General features: G+C 40.3%; 1 protein-coding gene across 2 annotated transcripts in view; it reads left to right on the forward strand.

Moving 5' to 3' along the window:
- The window catches only part of PIR121 (transcription activator), a 481847-nt gene that overhangs the window by 104049 nt on the left and 357542 nt on the right, over window positions 1-20256 (forward strand). For both annotated transcript variants that reach the window (XM_089411826.1, XM_089411827.1), the window contains 3 exons: window positions 629-698; window positions 1028-1092; window positions 1219-1414. In XM_089411826.1, the coding sequence (XP_089267952.1) occupies window positions 629-698; window positions 1028-1092; window positions 1219-1414 (331 nt within the window). The remainder of the gene's footprint in view (window positions 1-628; window positions 699-1027; window positions 1093-1218; window positions 1415-20256) is intronic.

Raw genomic sequence — 20256 nt, forward strand, 5'->3', positions numbered from 1 at the left:
TGATGCTCAGTTTTTTTCTCAAATTTTAAGTTGGAATGAAACTCATCTTTGGACCATGATGAAAATAAACAGTTCCATTCTCATTCCCATATTTATATATATATATATATATATATATATATATATATATATATATAGTTAGAATTTCCATGCACCCTAGCTCTGTATGTGCCCTAGCAAAAGTACAATTACATGTTTCATAGGTACCCTTCAGTTGACTTTATACTATACAGTATCTCTGTATCACCTAAAATGAAATATTTTTAGTAGTCATTTGCAGTAATATTGTGGAACAACCATGCGATTTTGTTTAGATAATACACATTGTTGAAGGAAAGATTTTAAGGATCATGAGCATACACTGCCACACTATAATTTAAGGCTCCTAACTGACGAGGTATGAAGAATAAACATTTATGATAATATATGCATTTCTAAGGAGATATTAGATTGTACCCCAGACTATTTAGATCATCAAGGTTATTCGTGAGAGACTATGAGATTTGTTTGTGTCTTTTGTCCAGTAAGGTAGCATTTCCTCTTAATCAAGAGCATCTTGTTTCACAGATAAGAAGATACATATGAATGGATAGGCATATTTAATGTGTGCTCGATTATTGTTTATCAGGACTTTCACTCAAGTTAGTACCCAATGGCAAGATACTGATTCAATGAGGGAGGACTTGGATGACCTGCAGGTGAAACTCTAATTTCTTTTATCAAATTTATCGGATAACTCAATGTCTAACCTGTGATAGTTGTGATAAGATATTCTAAATATTCTGGTTTTCATCTTTGTTTATAGTAGTCTTTTAATGTGTGGAGAACTGAACTCATTGATATCCATCGTAGATTCTTAGGTCCATAAATTGTTGTTCCTGATGATCATTTTAATGGGTTGTAACTCATTATTATTGATTTCTGCTATCTTGAAAATGGCTATTCCAAGTAGTTGGTAACCGTGCAAAAACGTAGATATCCTTGAGCCCATTATTAGTTTGTAATTTTGGTAAAACATTACATGCAGATATTTTTAAGTACAAGATGGGCCATTCTACTCAACATACAGGTGGAGCTTTTTCGAGTGAACAAGTATCCTATATGGAATTTGATTTGAATATATTATTTTGAATTTTCTATTTAATCCAGTCTTTTGTCCACTTTTTGGAGATACATGGCCTTATTGAAGTGTTAATTTGCAATCTTGACTCCAAGAAGCGTTGAAGACATACTCCAGGTGCTTATCATTTTCTGCGTAGATTTGTTGGAGTCAGATTCTGCTCTGCTATTTTCAGAGCGCCATGCTCTTCTGAGAGTGCTGCCTGTACTTGTGGTTTTAGCAACATCATCAGAAAAGGAGGGGGACACCATATTTAAAAAAATAAAAATAAATCGCCTCATCAACATATTCAAGGTAAGTCAGAATGGATTAACATCTAGCTTGAGAATTTCAGCTGTGCACTATGTACAGTTCTATGTATATGCTTCTCTATATAGTAGAAAATTTGTGTTTCATGATCAGGACTGATTGAATGTGTCCTATATCATTTCAATTCATGCTCCAGTGGAATAACTAAAAGCATCAGATCAGTTTCTTTAAGCACTTGCAAAATTATCCATACCTCCAGTGTGTTATTGATAATGTTATATCACCTTTTTTCCCATTCCATATTTTGTGTTCCTTATAATGTCCCTGAACTGCTGCAACCCTCAGATAAGCAAACACAGCATTTGTAAATCTAATACTTTGTTTTCACATTAACATTTTATATAGCTGTCTGTGGACACTTGGTCTGTGAAATCATTTTGTTTACTAGTGATCATAAATGTTTATAGTTGTACCAGAGTTTATGTTTCCTCATCTTCTATGTAGCCAAAAATTCTGAATTGGAGTTTGTTTCGATACACAAAACACTTTAGAAATTGTATGAAAGCACTTGGGAAGCGTCTGGGTAATGTTCCTCGAAGTTTCTTGTATGGAATCACCTGGGATATAATTTTCAAATGACCCTTGGCAGACATGCATAGGGAAATGTCATTTTTATACTGTAAATTTTTTAGTCCATATTAACGTCAGGCATGGGTGAGATTGAAGCTTGATAACTTGGAAGCAAACAGACAGAAAGAGACAATTAAGAAAACAATAGAGCAGTTAAAAATGAAAGTGTGAAAGATTCTGACCGTACATTTATATTGTTATGGTCCTGAATAAGATATGGCATCCATAGTACATTATTGATTAATCATATGAGCATCAACCATCTAGAGTCTAGATTCTACCAATTACAAATAAACATACAAATTGTTAAGCCATATAAGAGAAAGGAAACCGTTAACTTATGGAATGAAATATGTTATCTAACAATTGTTAATAATAACATGTCCATTAGTTATGTTTACAAAATAGGCCATCTGCACATTGAAATATGGAGACCAAAAGGTCCAAAACAATAGTTGAACTAGTTGCTAAATAGCTCCCTACATAAGAAGTGCTCACCAATTGTAAAAGCACTCATGTTGCCAAATATTGTAGTTGTGGGTTAGCACCACCATGCATGTTCCATCGTTGCTTGACAAGCATTGTTCCACAATTAATGGTATTGAAATCCTCATCATTGCTATCATCCTTCATTCTCTACCTCTTGTCTTACCTTTGCCTTTACATCATTCCTCTAGGGACATGAGTCAACACGACCCAATTTTGATGAAATTTCCTAATCCAAGCTTTAAAATATGGTAGAAAACGCTTAACATGCCCAATTAATGATTTTGGTTTGAGTGAAGGGTATATTTTTGCTAAAGCCATGACAAAGGTGTTAAACACTTAACACCGCCAACATTAGGATACATATAGGGCTTGTTGCCTTTGATTAAATGCCAATCACATACCCTCATACGTATAGAATCCAATGGCAATTTCGCAATCCCATCAATCATGAAACACTGAAAATGTTTCTGAATTTTGAACAGGATATGAAATTTCACCTTTTACATATGAAGTTTGATGAAGTTGAAAACACTCTCAAACATATTGAAATGAATAAAAAAGGAAGATAAAAGAAACCTTAATGGAAAGATAAAATGAAGGTAAAGGAAATGTTGAGGATAAAAGGGAAAGATAAAAGCAATGTCAATGGAAAGCTAAGGGAAATGTTTAACTTTTACTTTAAGAATTTATCATTACCATTAGGAAGTGCCTAGAGAGTGCCTAGGGAGTGTTGCTGAAACATGGAGGGAGTACAGTTTTAGGTTTTGGGAGCATCATTGGGAGCACCATGCTCCTAAATTGGTAGGGAGAGCATACCCAAGAAACTTGGAGTATGATCCTTGAGTGCACCCTTTGAGAGTGAGAATCTTGGCCTAGATTGGTGGTGGGTGGGCAAGAGGGTGGAGGATGCTTATGGTAACCTTGGTCCATGGAAACATGTAAGTATGCTAGGTTTTTGTAGCTCCAAAAATACAAGGGGTATTGAAGAAATTCCCTAGGGTTACCCCTGTTCAAGAAAGTGTAACTAGGTTCGGTCTTCATATGGACTAAGTAATTATTAATCTATGTAATGAAGAGACAAAGACAAAATATATTTTGTAATGCTTGCCTCATGGGTTTCATGAGCAAGAAGTTTTATAGGTCAAAGACTTCTTCTTGATGTCTTTAGGGATTTGTCATATTGTCATAAATATAGTTTAGAGTCATGAAGTATTGTTACACTTGAAGAAAAAGGGAAATTTATTTGTATGCTCCAAGACCTTGTCAAGAAGCTCCATAAAGTCGGCTCGAAGTATGATCAAACTACCTCTTGATGAAGTCGGCCTACCCAAAGAAGATAAGTCGGCCTAGAAGAGGGAAACAATCCCTATATAAAGGTGGAACTGCGTCCTCATTTGGATATCAGATTCGATGAAGCTCTGAGATCAATTGCGAAGAAAAGGTCAACGTTCCAGTACATTAGTAAAAGACAACTCAACGAAGAACTAAAGGCAATATAACGCAGTGATTAAAGTGCTATGTTCTGGGTCTATACCTATCTCACATCTCTGAGATAGGCCGAGGTTCATTTCAGGAAAAAGACAATCACGAAGTCTGCCATCAGTGTTGGAAAGAATTGCGAAGAGGAGAGACCATATCACAAGAAATAAGGATTGGAGAACACAAAGAAGAGGCAACATAAGTCTCTATCCTTTTCTAGAAGAAATTGAAATATATACAATGAAAAGAGAAAAGTTGAATTGCGAAGAGGAGAGACCATACCACAAGAAGTAAAGATTGCGGAGAACAAAAAGAAGAGGCAACATAAGTCCTTGTTCTGATCTAGAAGAAACTGAAATATATACAACGAAAAGGAAAAGTTTTTCACAGTGAAGAAAAGAACTTGACACGGTGTATCAAACGTGCACAAAAGAGATCGAAAAAGGGAGTCTTCAGAAGATTGAGTTTAAAACTAAGGAACACTGGAAAGAAGCCTACCATCAAAGGCTACTAGACTTGGGACCGAGTGTCAGGCCAGGGGGTAAATCCTCAAAGATGAGATTCTATATTCATTTAGGCTGTTCATTATTATATACATGAGGGAGTGACTGTTGAGTTTCATCTCCCAATGACTCTCCATTTTCTCTATTATTTATTTACACTATTTAGAGTTGTTCACCCAATCCCTATGATTAGGTGTCAACATTCCCTCCCTTAATCTGAAGTGATGTTGGTGAGTCCAAGCATCGTTCATAATCTTTCAAGCTTTTCTCTTCCAAGCGCTTTGGTGAAGATGTCTGCAAGCTGCTCATTAGTGGAACAATGACGAAGATGGATTGTTTTGGCCTCAACATGATGTCGAATCAGATGATATTTTGTATTGATGTGCTTCGTTCGATCATGGAACTTTGGGTTCTTGGCCAACTTTATTGCTGACGTATTGTCAATCATGAGTGGAGTCGAATGTACTTGTTTTACCTGCAAATCTTCCAGAATTTCCCTGAGCCACAATTTTTTTTGTTGCCTCAGCTGCTGCCACATATTCTGCTTCTGTTGTGGAATCTGTTGGAACTGGTTGTTTGCGTGATCTCCAGGAGACAACTCCTGATCCAAGACTCATAGCATAACCTGAAGTAGATTACCCCAGTTTCTTTGTCTCCATTGAAGTCTGAATCAGAGTATCCAATCAAGCTGAAGTTGCCCGCCTATGTATACTTGAGTCCAAAGTCTTGAGTTCCCTTCAAGTACTTTAGAACTCTTTTTGCAGCAGACCAATGTCCCTCACAAGGCTTTTGCATAAACCTGGAGAGCATTCCAACAACAAATGAAATGTCTGGTTTGGTAGTAGTCAGGTAGTTGAGACTTCCTACAAGCTGTCTATACTTTGTTGCATCCTCAAATTCTTTTCCTTCAATGGATGTGAGCATTAAGTTTTGTTCCATTGGAGTAGTCAGAGGATTGCATTCAACCATGCCAAATCTGTTCAACAGATCTCCAATGTACTTATTTTGAGAAAGGAATATGGACTTCGGATGTTGAGTTACTTCAATACAGAGATAGTAATGAACATAGCCCAAGTCAGTCACTTCAAAACCTTTCCTTAATTCCTTCTTTATGGATGTAATGTATCTCTCATTGTTCCCTGTCATCAAAAGATCATCTACATATACCACAAGATATACAACTGTTTTGCCAACTTTCTTGACAAACAAGGTTGCATCATCAAGAACATAATGTTTGAAATTGACTTTCAGAAGATGCTCAGTTAGTTTTTCATACTAGGCTCGCAGTGCTTGTTTGAGGCCATACAAGGATTTCACAAGTTTGCATACTTTATGTTCATGTCCTTTCACAACAAATCCTTTAGGCTGGGACATAAAAACATTCTCTTTTATATCTCCATTCAAGAAAACAATTTTTACATCCATTTGATGGACTCCAATTGTTCTGAGCTGCTAGGGCAAAGAGTGTCTGGATGGTAGCCCATTTTGCTGTGGGGGCAAAAGTCTACTCATAATCGACCCCTTCCTTCTGTGCAAAGCCTTTTTCCACAAGCTTGGCTTTGTGCTTGTCAAGTGAGCCATCAACTTTATACATGTTTTTGTAGACCCACTTGCAGCCAATTGGTTTAGTTCCCAATGGAGGATCAACCAACTTCCAAGTGCCATTATTTATCAAGGCATCATACTCCTTTTGCATTGCTTCTTTCCATTCATCATGAGAAGCAACTTCTTTGAGGGAAATTGTTTCAAAATCTGTAGAAAAATTCAATTCACAATCATAAGAAACATCCATATCAACAGGTAAATCAAAGTCATCTACATCACCTCCATTTTGCCGGGTTGAATTTCTGATTGCTGTCTTTCCAACCTCATCAGGATGAACACTTTCAAGTGTCTTTTTCAGCCATTTTGGGGGACCTTTTTGAGATGGTCTAGACTGCTCAGTTGATTGAGTTGCGACTGAATCAAGATTGAGTCTCCCAATTTTGTCAATCACATCAATCAAAGTATCATTCGTTGTTGGAGTTTCATGTGGGGGAAAGAGTGCTTCAAAAGAAGATTCCACAGGTGGATCTGGTATAGGAATCCCCCCTTCAAGATGTGGAATCTGATTATCAAATTCTTGAAATGATTTTGCATTTGCGAATCTATCCAAGCGATCAAGTTGCCACTCAACAACATTGTCAGCTTTGGATGATTCAAGAAAGATTACATCTATAGATACAACAAACTTTTTATTGACTTCATCATAGCAACGATATGCTTTGGAGGTGTTTGAATACCCCAGGAAGATACACTTACGACTCCTTGCAGCAAGTTTGTTTCTATGTACCTTTGGTATCAAGGCATAACATGTGGAACCAAAGACCCTGAGATGCTTTACCGAAGGAATGTGCCCATACCACATTTCATGAGGAGTCTTGTTTCTAATAGCATTAGATGGACATCTATTCTTTACATATATAACACATAGAATTGCATCAACATGAAACATCAATTTTACATTCTTGGAAAACATCATGGAGCGCACCATATTTAAGATTGTCCTATTCATTCTTTCAACTACTCCGTTCTGTTGGGGATTCTAAGGCACAATTGTTTGATGTTTGATCCCATGTTTGCGAAGATAGATTTCAAATTCATTGAAAGTGTATTCTTTTCCATTATCAGTGCGAATAGAGCCAATATGAGATTGTGCATCATTTTCAATCCATGTATGAAAGTTCTTGAATGTTTGAAAAGCATCAAATTTGTTCTTCAATAAATAAACCCAACACATTCTGGTGTAGTCATCAATAAATGTGAAGTCATCAATAAATGTCATCATATATTTATTTCCATTTGCAGAAGGAATAGGCATTGGACCACATAAATTTGAATGAATGAGTTCAAGTTTTCTATGTGCTCTGGAATGTGAATCATGAAAAGACTGTTTGCTATGCTTTCTTAGAATGCAAGCATCACATTGCTTAAGTTTCCTAGGAATTTTTGGCAAACCAGTAACACCATTTTTCTTCAACAAGCGGAGGCTGTCATAGTTCAAGTGTCCAAATCTAGCATGCCATAATAAACTTGATGGAAATGTACCTTCTTCATAATGAGAATTGTATTGGAAATTTTGTGCACGAGCAGAGGTAACCTGTAGCTTGAGAAGCCTTTCTTCTTCTATCCCTGTCATGACAAGTGAGTGATTTGATGCTTTTCTCACCTCAACCTTGCCATCAAACATATGAATAGAGTGTCCTTGCTGGCGGATGTGGACCAAGGACAATAAGTTTCTCCTTAGTTGTGGGAGATATAAAACATGATGCAGAAGAAAGTCTGGAAGACCAAGCAATTTAAGCCTAATTGTGCCAAGCCTTGATGGCTTGAGTTTTGATTTGTCTGCAAAGTATACTGCTCCATCAACATTGTTAGTAAATTCTTCAAAAAAATCTCTTCTAAAAGTCATGTGGCAAGTTGCTCTTGAATCAAGCAACCAATCATTTTTCCAAGAAGCAAGTGAAGCATTAAATAAGTCTTCATTTAATCCAATTGTTGAAATTTGGTACCGGAGGACAGGTGGTTCCCTAAGGCTTTGATCTTTGGCCTAGGGAAAAGTGTCCAAAAGAATTTAATTTTTCTCCTAAAGTAACTTTATAATTTTTTATAAAGTTAAATCTAATTTGAAAGTGACTTTAAGTGATAAAGTTACTAAGTCTAATTTTAAAGTGACTTTTATAAAGTCAATGAAAAATTAGAAAGGAAAAGTGACTTTGGAAATAAATGACTAAGTGGGTCTTTATTAAAGTGGGGTGAATTAAAAAATAGAAAGTGAGATTTAAATGAGCATTAATCTCAGCCATTGATCTAAATCTATTTCAGCCATTGGATTTAGGGATCACCCAAAAGTCATTTAGGGTTGGGTTAAGGGAGGAAAAGGTGGAAAAGATCATCCATTCTTTCATGAGCAGATTGGGAGAAGGAGAGCAAGAGAGCAAGGGAGATTTCTGGACAAGGAGGAGAAAGAGGCAGCAGTTTGGCACACATACAGGCAACACTTCAGCAAATCCGAACAGCATAAAGAACAAGCAGAAAAAGGCAGTTTTTGTGAGCAAAACAGTGGAAAAATTAATTTTCAGCACGAATATCGAGGAGGCGATTTTCTGCACATTTTTCGAGGTCTGTCCGTACAAGTCCGTACGGCCGTCCGTACGGGCCGTACAGTCCGTACATCCGTACGGTCCGTACAGCTCGTACAACACTTTTCAGATTGTCTGTTGGGCTGAAAACAGATAAGTTTTGCTTGCTGGAAATTTCTGTTTTTGCTGAAATTTATTTGCTGAAAATTTTCTCTGTAAAAAGGCATTTTCCAGAAATAAAGAAGAGCTCTCAAACTGGTTTTTCCCAAGAGTTGTAGGGGGTTTTTCCAGGGTCAAGTTGACCAAAAATATCAGTGTTTTAATGTGTTTAATGGCTGTTTTTAATTGCTGATTTTTATTTCTGCAATTTCCAGCACTCTGAAAAATTTCCAGAATTTGTGTTTTCAGCAATATTTATTTTTTCAGTCTGTTAAATGTATGGTTATGGGAATGGGCATTTAACTACATGGGAGAAATAAGGTGAAACTGAAAACCGGGGTGGGAAAACAGAAAATATTACATGGTATCAGAGCTTGAGTGCTGAAGGGCAGTTTGGGACAGCAAAAGGAAAAAAATACAGCTGCTGATTTTTTCACTCAGAAAATTCCAGCAAGCTGATTTTTCATAAACAACAGTTTTATTTTTACCACAACAGTGCTATTTTTCAGTTTTAGGACAGCAAGATGTCATTGGGATTGAGGGTGGAGGATAGGTTGGATGGGCATACAAATTACAGCGTCTGGAAGGAGAGAATGCAGAGTATCTTTGAGGAGGCAGAAGTCTGGGATATCATGGTGCATACAGCACAGCACCCCGTTGTTGTGCCTACTGATGCTACTCAGTTGGCAGCTTATAATAGAAAGAACAACAAGGGTAAGAGGCTGATTCTAGACGGAATCAAAGACCATTGCATTCCTCATGTGAGAGGAAAGAGCAATGCCCATGAGATGTGGACAGCATTGTCCAATCTCTACCAGAGTACCAATGAGAACCGGAAGATGGTCCTGAAGGATAAGCTGAAGAACATTAAGATGGGGAATGATAGTGCAGCTGGATATCTCACAAAGATTACCAATGTGAGAGATGAGTTGGCAGCGATTGGAGAGGCCATTCCATCCACTGAGTTGGTGCGTATTGCAGTGAATGGCCTCCCCCGTTCATGGTTGAACTTTGCTGATGGGGTTTGTGCACGTGAGACCCTTCCCACGTGGGAGAGGTTTTGGGATGATTGTATTCAGACAGAGATCAGGAAAGGACAGCTTGGGGCAGGCAAGCCAGTTGAGCAGGATGAGGACGTAGCACTGGTGGCAGGAGGCAAGAAAGGCAAAGGGAAGAAGCAGGCTTCCACAAGCGGTGGTGGAGGCAAAGGCAAAGGTAAAGGTAAACAGGGTAACTCACAGAAGGACTATTCCAAAGTGAAGTGTTGGAATTGTCAGAAGATGGGACACTATGCAGTTGTGTGTCCGGAGAAGAAGAAGAAGAAGGGGAAGAACCAGGATGTGGCAGCTTCAGCTGAGATTGAGGACTTTGCAGGACGTTTTGACCGGGAGTTTGCGTTCATTACATGTGAGTCCTCTAGTGCAGGATCACCTGCCACACAGGTTCAGAGGGAGCATGCTTTTCCCTCGATTAGCGGAGCATCTACAGGTATCTGGTATGTGGACAGTGGGGCTTCACGCCACATGACAGGAGTCTGAGAGTACTTCTCAGAGCTTTCAGAGAGTGGCACTGATATTGAGGTAGTACTCGGTGATGACAGAGTTGTTAGAGCAGTCGGGGTGGGTACACTAACATTTCAGAGGGAGTCCAGACCTCCCTTGAAAGTGTCAGATGTTCTTTATGTGCCAGGGATGAGGAAGAACCTCATATCCGTCTCAGCTTTGGAGGACAGAGGATATGAGGTACTGTTCAGGGGAGGACAGGTGTTGATGTATCCCAGGGGCACTCCAGCTGATTCAGCTAGAGTGATAGGTGTACGCCATGCAAAGGTGTACAAGTTTGCATTCCAGCCCCTTTTGGCATTGAGCAGTAGTATCGACAGCAGAGCTAGCAGTTCTGAGCTGTGTGAGATTTGGCACCGCAGGATGGGACACATGTATCATGGAGCCTTGAGGACATTGCGGGAGATCACTACATGTGTGCCAGATTTCAGTACTGATCACTTTGATACTTGCAGAGGTTGTGCGATGGGCAAGTTTGCCAAATCCCCTTTTCCCAGCAGTGACAACAGAGCGACGGGGATACTTGATTTGATTCATTCCGATGTGAGCGGTCGGATGTCTCATGTTTCCTTGAGTGGATATGAGTACTATGTGTTATTCATTGATGATCACTCCAGGAGGACCTGGATTTATTTTTTGAAGACCAAGAGTGAGGTCTTCAAGCGGTTTCAGGAGTTCAGAGCTCTTGTGGAGACTCAGACAGGTCGAAAGATCAAGTCCTTGAGGTCGGACAATGGAGGAGAGTACACCCTTGGAGAGTTTGTTGACTATTGTGCGGAGGCAGGCATTAGGAGGGAGTTCACTGTTCCTTACAACCCCCAGCAGAACGGAGTTGCAGAGAGGAAGAACAGATCCATCATAGGGGCTGCTAAAGCCATGTTACATGATCAGGGGTTGCCATTGTTCTTGTGGGCAGAGGCCTGCAACACAGCTGTTTACTTGCAGAACAGGAGTCCGCATCGTGCCTTGGGGCACATGACTCCGGAGGAGGCTTTCTCTGGGAAGAAGCCTGATCTTGGTCATCTTCATATCTTTGGATGCATTACATACTCCTATATACCCAAGGAGAAGAGGACCAAACTAGAGCCCACCGCAGAGAAGGGTATCTTTGTGGGCTACAGTGAGACCTCAAAGGCCTTTCGGATTTACATTCCTGCACAGAGGAGAGTTGTTGTCAGACGGGATGTGAAGTTCGAGGAGGACAGGGCCTTTAGGAGGTCACGGGAGTTAGAGTATCTGGATCAGCTAGACCCTCAGCAGCAGTTGAGTCAGTCGCAGGGATCATTCCTGCACAGAGGAGAGTTGTTGTCAGACGGGATGTGAAGTTCGAGGAGGACAGGGCCTTTAGGAGGTCACGGGAGTTAGAGTATCTGGATCAGCCAGACCCTCAGCAGCAGTTGAGTCAGTCGCAGGGATCCAGTGGGCAGGGATCAGGAGGATCCGGAGGTACATCTATGAGGATGTCAGGTCCATCAGTGAGCAGTGGCTCGCCGAGCCAGAGGGGTGGTGCTCCGGGCAGCATGCAGAGCAGTTCACAGAGCAGTTCATTAGGGAGTCCACTGATGGACAGTTCACACGGTACCTCAGCTTCTACAGGTTCAGGTGCAGGCAGGAGGACAACAGACAGACAGTCAGGAGTTCAGGCTACTGATGGTGATGAGGAGGAGGAGTTTCATTCTCCTATGGGAGAAGCATGCTCAGGGAAGAGGAAGCCCAAGTGGCTTCAGGACACCTTGAGAGATGCCACATCTGTTGCTGAGCCGAAGAGGCCGGTCAGAGAGAGTAGACCACCTGAGAGGTTTTGTAGTTATATGGCGATGGTTACCAGCATCCTTGACTCTGAGCCTTCTAGCTATGAGGAGGCAGCTAGCCAGCAGGTCTGGAGAGAGGCCATGCAGGAGGAGTATTCTTCTATCACGAAGAATGATGTTTGGGAGGTGGTGCCGAGGCCTGAGGGCAAATCCGTGGTTACTTCCAGATGGCTTTACAAGGTAAAGCATGCTGCAGATGGCAGCATTGAGAAATTCAAAGCGAGGTTTGTGGCTAGAGGGTTCTCCCAGGTGGAGGGAGTTGATTATGAGGAGACCTTCGCTCCCGTGGCTTGATATACTTCGATCCGCTCCATTATATCGATAGCAGCAGAGATGGGTTGGAAGATCCACCAGATGGATGTGAAGACCGCATTTCTCAATGGCTTCATACAGGAGGAGGTGTACATTGAGCAGCCACAGGGCTTTGAGGTGCATGGGAAGGAGTCCCATGTGTGCAGATTGAAGAAGGCCCTTTATGGCCTGAAGCAAGCTCCCAGAGCTTGGTACTCCAGGATAGATGCATACTTGCAGGGGATGGGTTTCACAAAGAGTGAGGCAGATCCGAACCTTTACTTTATTGTGATTGGTGAGGAGCCTCTCATTCTGGTGCTGTATGTGGATGACTTGATCATTACAGGTGCAGAGAGACTCATAGAGCACTGCAAGAGAGATCTTGCGGCGAAGTTTGAGATGAAGGACATCGGCTTGATGCATTACTTTTTGGGTTTGGAGGTGTGGCAGGAGGAGGGGCATTTCTTCCTGGGGCAGGGGAAGTATATTGTGGACATCCTTAGCAGATTCCACATGGAGGATTGTAGACCCATGTCGACACCGATGATCACCAACTGGAAGAAGCTTCATGCTTCGGATTCCGAGTTGGTGGATCCCACATTGTACAGGCAGCTGATTGGTTCCTTGATGTATTTGGTCAACACTAGACCAGATATCTGTTTTGCAGTCAACACGATGAGTCAGTTTATGTGTGAGCCTAGGAAGGTTCACTGGGTGGCTGCAAAACACATTTTGCGGTACTTGCAGGGGACAGTGGATTATGGTCTGGACTACAGGCAGGGAGATGGAGTGAGATTGGCAGGATACACTGATTCTGATTGGGCAGGTTGTGCTTCTGATAGGAAGAGCACTTCAGGGTGTTGTTTTGGGTTGGGTTCAGCAGTAGTGTCATGGTTCAGCCGGAAGCAGCAGTCAGTAGCACTGAGTTCAGCGGAAGCAGAGTATATGGCAGCCAGTCTAGCTAGTTGTGAGGCCATCTGGCTTCGCAAGATGTTGTTTGGCTTATTTGGTCAGCCGTTGAGACCTTCAGTGATTTACTGCGATAATTAGAGTTGCATTAAACTCACGGAGAATCCAGTATTTCATGACAGGTCAAAGCATATCGGGATCAGATATCATTTCATCAGAGACTATGTTCAGAAGGGAGCTGTGAAGCTTGAGTATATTTCCACTGATGAGCAGGTTGCAGATATTCTTACCAAAGCCTTGCCACGGGGCAAGCATGTCTACTTCAGAGACAAGATGGGTGTGGTGAGGAACACCTTCCTCGGTAAGAGGGAGTGTTGAAATTTGGTACCGGAGGACAGGTGGTTCCCTAAGGCTTTGATCTTTGGCCTAGGGAAAAGTGTCCAAAAGAATTTAATTTTTCTCCTAAAGTAACTTTATAATTTTTTATAAAGTTAAATCTAATTTGAAAGTGACTTTAAGTGATAAAGTTACTAAGTCTAATTTTAAAGTGACTTTTATAAAGTCAATGAAAAATTAGAAAGGAAAAGTGACTTTGGAAATAAATGACTAAGTGGGTCTTTATTAAAGTGGGGTGAATTAAAAAATAGAAAGTGAGATTTAAATGAGCATTTAATCTCAGCCATTGATCTAAATCTATTTCAGCCATTGGATTTAGGGATCACCCAAAAGTCATTTAGGGTTGGGTTAAGGGAGGAAAAGGTGGAAAAGATCATCCATTCTTTCATGAGCAGATTGGGAGAAGGAGAGCAAGAGAGCAAGGGAGATTTCTGGACAAGGAGGAGAAAGAGGCAGCAGTTTGGCACACATACAGGCAACACTTCAGCAAATCCGAACAGCATAAAGAACAAGCAGAAAAAGGCAGTTTTTGTGAGCAAAACAGTGGAAAAATTAATTTTCAGCACGAATATCGAGGAGGCGATTTTCTGCACATTTTCGAGGTATGTCCGTACGGCCGTCCGTACGGGCCGTACAGTCCGTACAGTCCGTACGGTCCGTACAGCTCGTACAGCACTTTTCAGATTGTCTGTTGGGCTGAAAACAGATAAGTTTTGCTTGCTGGAAATTTCTGTTTTTGCTGAAATTTATTTGCTGAAAATTTTCTCTGTAAAAAGGCATTTTCCAGAAATAAAGAAGAGCTCTCAAACTGGTTTTCCCCAAGAGTTGTAGGGGGTTTTTCCAGGGTCAAGTTGACCAAAAATATCAGTGTTTTAATGTGTTTAATGGCTGTTTTTAATTGCTGATTTTTATTTCTGCAATTTCCAGCACTCTGAAAAATTTCCAGAATTTGTGTTTTCAGCAATATTTATTTTTTCAGTTTGTTAAATGTATGGCTATGGGAATGGGCATTTAACTACATGGGAGAAATAAGGTGAAACTGAAAACCGGGGTGGGAAAACAGAAAATTTTACACCAATATTACCATGTGCCACAACATAGTGAGCGGTTTCAGGTGCTTTACCTTTCGCTTTGTCATTAGTTTTACCTTTGGGTTGGTTTCTTTCCTGCTCAATTCTGTCCCATGGCGACTTGCATGTGGATGCATCATGTGATCCATCTCTTTTGCAACGTATGCAATGCAAATTTGACTTTTCTCCTTGACAGTGTTTGCCCCCCCCGCCTCTAAAATTTCTTCTTCTTCCTTTTCGACCACCTCTTCCTCTGGAAGAATCTTGAGCAAGATTCTTCTCTCTATGTGCAAGACACACAGCCTCTTCAGAAGACCGAGGAGCTGTCTTTTTTCCAAAAGATTTCTCTCTTTCAGCAAATTTTTTCACAAGGGAGTCAAAGGTAATATCTTTGAGGTTTCCATTTGCTTGCAATGACTGAAGATAATTTGAGTAAGTGGGATAAAGTGCCTTGAGAAAAACTATCAGAGGAATGTCCAGTTCAACATTAGTGACTTTGATATCATGCATAATAGATTTCTTTTGATGCAAGAGCAAGAGGATCATCATTTTGTAATTCAAGGCTGAACAATTTAATCATGAGTTTAACAACTTCAAGTGCATAGTGTGAGTCATAGAGTTCCTTCAATTTTTGTAAGGCTTCAAAAGCATTTGAAAATGGCGAAATATGGCGACTCACCTCTTCATTTACTGATGCTGCAATCAATGCATAAGCCTTGCTGTTCTTATTTTCCTAAATGGCGAATTCCTTGTCTGAGGTAGGCTGTTTTGGCTCTTTGTCTCCGTCTCCAACACACACTCCTTTACACAGCTTATTAAAAATGAGAGTGTGTTTGATTTTCCCATACCACTTAGGATAATTTTCCTTCCCATTAAGGACCACTCCAACAATAGATATTAATGAGTGCATTTTAAAAAAATTGTGAACTGTAAAAAAAATATACTTTTGCTGCCAATGTATAAAATTGAACTTTTGGTGGAGAAAAAATGCAGTTCTGGTGTAAAAATTTTAAAAAACAATTGCACTTTGCTATATAGGATAGAGCGGAAAACACAGAGCTTCAGAGAACCATGGAAGCTCGAGCTAGAAAACTCCTGCAACGTACCAAATGGACGAAAAGCAACCAATCTAAGTGCAAAGAGAGGTAGAAAGTGGTCGGGATGCTGGTTATATGCGAGAGGTTATATCACTATGGAAGATTGCAGAGCAGGTCCAGACTTCGTTGCTTGCGAAGACTATTTAATTTCAGATCACTATGAATCTGGAGGTTTTGGATAACAATCATTTATTGCATAAAATTGGGAGCGGATAGACGTGATGTCGAGGGTATTACACGGAGTATGGAGGGGAGCCGACTGTAGAATCTATGGTGAGAGGGAGCGTTGTATGACAACGTTCAAACAGTGCCTATGGCAGCGTATGGGAGCAGAGATATGGTCAGTGTGGTATGCACACAGTGCAGCAATTATGTTATTCAACATCAACATTCAACGTATGCAACATAGGCCATACATTATGCCAGAGGCCAACGTTATGTGGAAAATGTATTTAAAACGCACTGGGTATAGTATGGAGCTGGAATATCTATTGTGCAATGGAATGGAGTAAAAAAAACACACATAAATTGATTTAGTTGATGATAAAGATAGCTAACCTAGAGGGAAAGACGAATGCACATAATATGCCATATATGACCCAACATACCACGCACTACTCTGGAATACACTTGTCTCATGCAACTGCTCTTTCAAGCCAGCGTTTGATCCACGCTAATAGGAGGCCCAGTGGGAGAACACCCTTGAATTTGTGCTTTCGACTCAGAGCTCCGGAGGGCTAGACACATAGCAAAAGCAAGACAATGTTCAATGCAAACGTAGAGATTATGCAAGACATTATTCAACACAGAGATTATGCATGGTAAGACAAAATTTCTGTCAAAGGAGAGGGGTAGAGGACATACTGCAGAAAAAAATGGCAGAAGGGAGTTACAAGGGCTGAATGGAATGCCAAAAATGGAGCTGGCTCTGATACCATGTCAGGCTAGGGGGTAACTCCTCAAAGATGAGATTCTATATTCATTTAGGGTGTTCATTATTATATACATGAGGGAGTGACTGTTGAGCTTCATCTCCCAATGACTCTCCATTTTCTCTATTATTTATTTACACTATTTATAGTTGTTCACCCAATCCCTATGATTAGGTGTTAACACCGAGTTTCCCTAGTTCTGGTGCAAAGCAGTGCAGAAAGGAAGATCAACATAAGGTGACTAAAAGGAGCAAGTGACAAGGTCTTGGAAGCATGATAAAGTCAAGGGTCTAGTGTTTGGAATTTGTCAATCAAGGCTTCAATAAGAGAAATTTAAAGAAGGGTTTTCCTCTCTAGGAGAGAGAGGTTTTTCCCTGGCGAAGAGCCAACATATTGTGTTCTTGTCTCTTGTGTTTTGGTAACAGTTAGATGAAGTAAGAGAACATACAATAATAATAATAATAAGAAGAAGATCATGTTAACAAGAAAAGTAAAAGTACTTCACAAATTGTTATCATGCTAAGAAGAATCTCATTAACTACATTAGCCCTAGATTCTTCAACAACCCCATGCCAAAATGAAGGGTAACAAATCCCTTTTGTCGACAATCTTTGTTGGTTGCCACATCTTGGTTCACCTTACTACCAAATTGGCTCCAAAGGCTTTGGCATTCTTGCAAGGCAATATTCATCTTCCAACTTGCAACCTAGGGCAAAAAATGAACTTTCTAAAAATGAATTGTTTAAAAAAGTTTGAAACGTCCAATGTTTTAAGTGGACACTCCACCCATCTTCAGGGACAAATGAAATGGAAAGAAGAGCTTGCTGATTTAAAAAAGAAAAAAAACCTTGAAATTGTTACATGCGTAGAAAATTATGCAAGTGCTGTAGCCTAGGCTAGTTTCAAGTTTTGCATGGTTTAATGTGCAAAACCCATCATAAAACATATGACTGATATATACATCAGATTTGCATTTAGCTTGAAACAAAAGGCTACTCCACCACATTTCACTTTTTCGCTAATATAAGAGAAAATAAGCAAGCATACACACATGAATTTATACACTTGTTTTTGGTCTAATGACTGTTGGAAATACTGAGAGGGAGGGGGGGTGAATTAGTATTTCCTAGCAATTAACACCTTTTAATCCTTTTCAGAGCATTAGTTAATCTTCAATTATTATTATAGTTCTTCTTCAGATAATCATAAACATTAATCAACAATAGATAACACCATACAACAATGTAGAAAGATAAAATAGTGGACACAAATTTTTAGATGGAAAACCCCTTGTGGGTCAAAAACCACCGAACACTTCTTAGTAATTGTCTTCTCCTCCTCTTTAAAAGAAAAGTAATTACATCAGATTTTAAGCTACAATTGAAGAAGGCTCTAACCCCCTAATTTACAGGCTAGAACTTGTAAGATGCTACTAGACCCTAATAACATGTTGCAACTGGAAGGACGCCCCAACGCCCTATAAGTTAGGCCACAACTTGTCGAGTGCCCCAACACTCCGTTTACCAGCTATTGTTGGAATGGATGCTTCGTCTCCTTATAGTATATCAGCCCCTACTGAAAGGATGCCACAATGGCCTGTGCAGGCTACGCCCTGCCCTAGCACCAACCTGCCACCCTGAAGTGTTCTCAAGCCAAAACTTGAAGGTGATTCCAAAACTTGAAGGCGACTCCAATCACCTGCCTAGCACCACCCTGCCACCCTGAAGAGACGATGGACCAAGTTTCACTATTTTCACACTGGATTCCCCTGTGCTCTGAATCAATATAGTAAAGCCTTTAAGAAGATGTTGTATATTTGTCAAATCTTGGTAGCCACTGAGCACTTTACAATCAAACTAATCACCGCACAATGTTGCATATCAAAATTCACTGCTCAACTGCACATCACTGTCACTACACAACTGCACATTACTGTCACTACACACATGGATCATTGCGCATTTGGTTACTGCTCAACATCAAGAGCTCACAACACTGGCTAACACTGCAAGTCACTGTACTAAATTGCTCACGAATGGATAAGCATCAAGGCTCATATGCATACAATAATACTTCATGCCGCTTCACTGTTCTAACCTACTCACAATACTGCAATCATTTGGTACTGCTATCAAATGATGGCATAGACCAAGGTGCCCCAGGTCATTCGTATGACCTGCTGTCAATGCTCCCAGACTCTTTCCACGGAGAGATACCAACATATGCTTTTCACCATTGATCACTGCTCATCACGTTAATCTGCAAAATGATATTGGCCTCAAAGACCTGTTACCCTGTAAGTCACAATTATGATTTATGTCATCACTACAAGACTTCTAGTACAAATCCCTAGGTTATCATAGTCATGTTGATTTCGGGTAGCATTGGATGTGCTCTAAGTCTCAAATTTTGCACGAAGGCTTAGACACATGTATTCCCCAATAACCAAAAATCTTTTTGGGAAATTCCACCCGGAGACAATTTTATTAAAATAATTAATTATTTTTAATGGGACCCTAAGTCTAAACTTAGGAAATTAAAATAATTAATGGGTATTAATCTAAACCGTGGGTGTAACTTCTAGAAGAAGGCAGAGATCAAGTCAATATGATCCTAGCCATTGATTAGAATCTAATCTGGGCCGTTGATTGATCAACAAGAGGATTATAAGAGAAGGCTTGATGGGCACTTGGAGAACACATAGAGAGAGTTCAGAAGATCGAATTTCTGAAGTAGAGCAGCTACCGGTGAGAAATTCGAAGTGAGCTTTTGCAGTGATGGGCAGGGATAGTATTCAGAGTGAAATCTTTCTTGGTCGAAGAATACTCAACAAAGAAGGCATAGGGAGATCCAACAGTGGCAGCGCAGAGCCAGAGGCGCTGATGTAGAGTCACACAGAGGCAGTGCAAAAGCCGAGAGGAAGTCCGAAAATTTGTTGAAGGAATTGATTGCAGAAGTCGGGAGCCGGGGTGTGAGACCGGGAGGTAGAAATCGAAGTTCCTGGGCAACAAATCGATCAGCTGGAGGAGTGACACTGTCCCCAGAGGGTTTGACGCTGGGCTGACGCAGAGGCAGCTAGGGGCTCGATCAACCAGGATTTCCGGTGATAGTGTGAGGTAATCTCACAGATCTCTTTGTTAGTGATATTCTCTGTAACTGGATTGCCGTGAAGGCATTCAGAAGTTGTATTCAGAAATTACTATTGCATAATAATAAAACCCTCAAAGCTGTTGCACCGGTTTTCCTGCATTGGGTTTTTCTAGGGACATTTGTCCAAAACTAACTATCATTGTGTTGTATTTCTTTCTTGTTCAATTTCCTGTTTCCACATATAATATAATTAAGTGAAGGCCGCAGTTGTATTTACTTCGATATTTATAGTAGAACACTATAAATAACTTGCATGGATTAACAAGTAGGAGAAGTGACATCAGTTTG

The sequence above is a fragment of the Pinus tabuliformis genome, chromosome 3_1, assembly GCF_031772625.1.
Source record: "Pinus tabuliformis cultivar Carrire ecotype Pingquan chromosome 3_1, CPIR1, whole genome shotgun sequence".
NCBI lineage: Eukaryota > Viridiplantae > Streptophyta > Pinopsida > Pinales > Pinaceae > Pinus > Pinus tabuliformis.